Source organism: Lactuca serriola, chromosome 5 (genome assembly GCF_051521515.1).
Source record: "Lactuca serriola cultivar US96UC23 chromosome 5, Lser_US96UC23_V15, whole genome shotgun sequence".
In the NCBI taxonomy this organism is placed as follows: domain Eukaryota; kingdom Viridiplantae; phylum Streptophyta; class Magnoliopsida; order Asterales; family Asteraceae; genus Lactuca; species Lactuca serriola.
The window spans coordinates 135,975,390-135,979,502 of record NC_136412.1 but is presented as its reverse complement, the minus strand read 5'-3'; the positions used below and the strand labels follow the sequence as shown (position 1 = coordinate 135,979,502).

The window sequence follows — 4,113 nt, the reverse complement described above, 5'->3', positions numbered from 1 at the left end:
GAGAGGCATAATAAAACAGATAAGATTCTGCAATCACAGTTATTTCATGGTATCAGAGCGCAAGTGATCTTGATCAAAACAGAGCATTCCCACAGATCTGTTGACAATCTCGTCACTCAACCTTCATCATGACAGGGGATCCAAAATCATGAACAACAAAGGTAACTGCAGCAGATCCAACATCTCCTTTCTATCTACATCCTTCCGATCATCCAGGTTTGTCAATATGCCCTGTGATTTTAAAGGGTGATAATTACCAAGAATGGAGCACAACAATGAAGAACGCCTTCCGAGCCAAGCGCAAGATGGGTTTTCTTGATGGCCGTATCACCAAACCTGATGATGCATCGGCCGAAATTGATGATTGGTACAGTGTTAACTCGATGCTTATCGGATGGGTTGTGCAATCAATCGATGCTAGTTTACGTTCGTCTATTACTTATACTGAAACTGTACGTGAGCTGTGGAATGATTTGCTTCAACGATTCTCGGTCGGTAACGGACCACGAATCTTGCAAATACGGTCTGATATCTCTCGTTGTCGTCAAAGTGGTCAATCGGTTGCAGCCTATTATGGAAACTTGAAGAAACTCTGGGATGAACTTGCTACATATGTACCACCAAAAACCTGCACTTGTGGCAAATGTTCATGTGACTTGACGAAACACATTACCCAGGAACGCGAAGAAGAACGACTGCATCAATTTCTCTTGGGTCTAGAGGATGATACGTTTGGAACATTGCGTTCTAATGTGATGGCTCAAGACCCACATCCGCCTCTTAATCGTGTATATGCCCTTGCTATTCAAGAGGAACGTCATCAAACCCTTATCAAAGATCGTGATCTTAATAAAACTGATGCTATGGCTTTTTCTGTGCAATCCGGTGGACAGGTAGCCCGACAACAAACATCCTCTCGTCCAAAATGCAACCATTGTGGACGGCTAGGTCATGATATTACTAAATGTTACAAACTTCATGGCTTCCCGGAAGGGTGGGTACCACGAACAAGTGGTTGTGGTTCTATCACACCGCAAGTAGCCGGACGCGGGCGTGGACGTGGGTCATCAGGTGTTGCTAATGCTGTCCAACATGCTTCTGTGAGTCCTTCAGTATCTATTAGATACTGATCAAGACAAGGCTGCATTTGGTAATACTCTTACATCTGATCAGTGGAATTCAGTATTGCAAATGTTTCAAACTATTGCTACACAATCAGGCTCCAATGGAAAAGAACCTGGTAAGAATTTGTCTTGGGTTTTGGACACAGGCGCGTCCTATCACATGACAGGAAATCACACTCTTTTACACAATTTGGTCTCTATACCTCCAGTTTCTGTCAAACTACCTGACAGTCGCTTTGTTATCACTCATCAAGAAGGCTCTTTAGTGATTTCACCATTAGCTAAAATTAACCATGTTTTATACATTCCAACTCTGGATTGTAATTTAATCTCTTCTGCTCAGTTAGCTTCTGATGCAAATTGTGTTGTCATGCTTACTAAAAGACTATGTGTTATTCAGGAACCCATTTCGAGGACGGTGATTGGTGTGGGTGAGCAACGGGGTGGAGTCTACTGGCTTGGCATGATTGGAGATACTGGTCAAGTTTGTCATACTTCAGCTTCATCTACATCTACTCTTATTTGGCACCAACGACTTGGACATCCTTCGCCAGCTATGTTAACATCCTTGTCTTTTTATCCTAGTTCTAGTAATAAGTCATATAGTCATGAACCATGTGATGTTTGCTTCAAAGCAAAACAAACTCGCTCTCATTTTCCTATAAGTCAAAATAAAGCTACTTCATTGTTTCAATTAATACATTACGATGTTTGGGGGCCTTACAGTGTTCCTTCCACTACAGGAGCATCTTATTTTTTTGACTATTCTTGATGATTACTCTCGTGCAACCTGGGTTTACTTAATGACATCAAAAAGTGATGTTGCTAAAATAATCAAACAATTTTGTGTTATGGTCGGTACACAATTTCATAAGAAAGTTCAACGTCTTCGTTCTGACAACGGAAGAGAATTCTCATGCCTGCATAGTTTTCTTTCTGATCAAGGCATATTGTTTGAAACCTCTTGTGTATACACGCCACAACAAAATGGTCGCGTTGAACGCAGACACCGTCATCTTCTTAATGTGGCGCGTGCTTTACGATTTCAAGCATTTCTTCCGATTAAATTTTGGGGTGAATGTGTTCTTACTTCATGTTATTTGATCAATAGAACCCCTACACCGCTTCTAAATAACAAAACCCCGTATCAATATTTATATGGTCATGAGCCGTCCTATCAACATCTCAAGGTGTTTGGATGTCTTTTCTTTGCATCCAAATTACCTAAATCGAAAGACAAATTTGATGCTCGTGGAATAAAATGCATCTTTCTAGGATACCCACCTGGAAAACGGGGTTGGAGGGTGTATGATATTGCATCTGGTAATATTTTTATATCTCGCGATGTGGTTTTTTTTTAGGATAAATTCCCATCTAACGACACGACACCTACCTTGTCATCTGCTACCCAACCTGATCTCTTGCCTCCAACCGCTTATGAGGATGTGCCAGCCCCCTTAACTTCGCCTCCTGTTTCAGAAAACTCACCTACCCAAAATTCTTTACCTCCTGTTACTGAGGATAGAGGGAGCTCTCTAGATGCACCAGAAGCACGTCGAGGTACACGTACTCGGCAACCATCTGTCATACTTCGTGACTATGTTTGTAACACTATGCAAGCCAACTCTACCCCATGCCATCTCACAACCACACCGCCCTCAGGTAAACCTTATCCTATTGCAGCTTATGTCTCAAACTACATGGCATGAACCCCGGTCCTTCTCAGAGGCTATTAAATCAACTGAATGGCGGGATGCAATGAATGACGAGCTTACAGCCCTTGAACGAAACAACACTTAGGTCTTTACCACTCTTCCTGCTGATAAACGTGCTATTGGGTGTAAATGGGTTTATCGTATCAAATACAAATCGAATGGAGACATAGAGCGCTACAAGGCTCGTCTGGTTGTCCTCGGCAATAAACAACTCGCTGGTATTGATTTCACCGAGACCTTCGCTCCTGTTGCGAAAATGGTGTCAGTTCGTGTTTTTCTTTCGGTAGCTGCCATTAAAGGTTGGGAATTACATCAAATGGACGTTCATAATGCTTTTCTCCATGGTGACTTGGAGGAATATGTATATATGACACCTCCCACTGGGTATACTAAGGCACCGACGGGAATGGTTTGCAAACTTCAAAAGTCTTTATATGGACTTCGTCAGGCTCCTCGCAACTGGTTCTCTAAACTAGCGGCTGCACTTCGTATTTTTGGTTTTCAACAAAGCAAAGTAGATTATTCTCTATTCTCTCTCTCTTGACATGGCAATATTTTGCATGTTCTTGTCTATGTTGATGATTTGATTATCGCGGGGAACAATTCATCAGCCATTTCAGCCTTCAAGTCATATTTAAGCAAGTGCTTTCACATGAAGGACCTAGGAATTCTCAAATATTTTCTCGGGCTTGAAATTTCTCGGAACTCGTCTGGCATCTTCCTTTCACATCGGAAATATGCTCTAGAAATCATTGCCGAGACTGGTCTTCTTGGCTCTAAACCTTGTGATTCTCCTATGGAACACAACCATCGTCTAGCACTAGCAAATGACGATGATTATGACCAACCTGAAAGTTATCGCCGATTAATTGGTCGTCTTATTTATTTAACCATAACTCGACCTGAGCTCAGCTTTGCTGTACACACATTATCACAATTCATGCAACATCCCAAAACTGCACATTGGTTTGCTGCTCTTCGTGTTGTTCGATATTTGAAAGGCCATCCAGGTCAAGGACTTCATCTTTCAAGTGATAGTTCATTGCGTCTATCTGCTTATTGTGACTCTGACTGGGATGTGTGTCCTATTACTCATCGTTCTGTTACTGGTTATTTCATTACACTAGGTCAATCTCCTATCTCTTGGAAAACGAAAAAGCAAGCAACTGTCTCCCGTTCTTCTGCCGAAGCCGAATATTGATCGATGGCAGCCACATGTTGTGAAATACTTTGGCTCAAAGCATTACTTAAATCTCTCGGTGTTTCTCATTCTG

The 4,113-nt window shown here is 41.9% G+C and overlaps 1 protein-coding gene across 1 annotated transcript; it reads left to right on the top strand.

Moving 5' to 3' along the window:
* Positions 1–275: 275 nt before the first annotated feature.
* Positions 276–1,130, top strand: LOC145049819 (uncharacterized). The gene has a single exon (XM_078998176.1). The coding sequence runs from the start codon at positions 276–278 to the stop codon at positions 1,128–1,130; it is 855 nt and encodes a 284-aa protein (XP_078854302.1).
* The last annotated feature ends 2,983 nt before the right edge of the window (positions 1,131–4,113 follow it).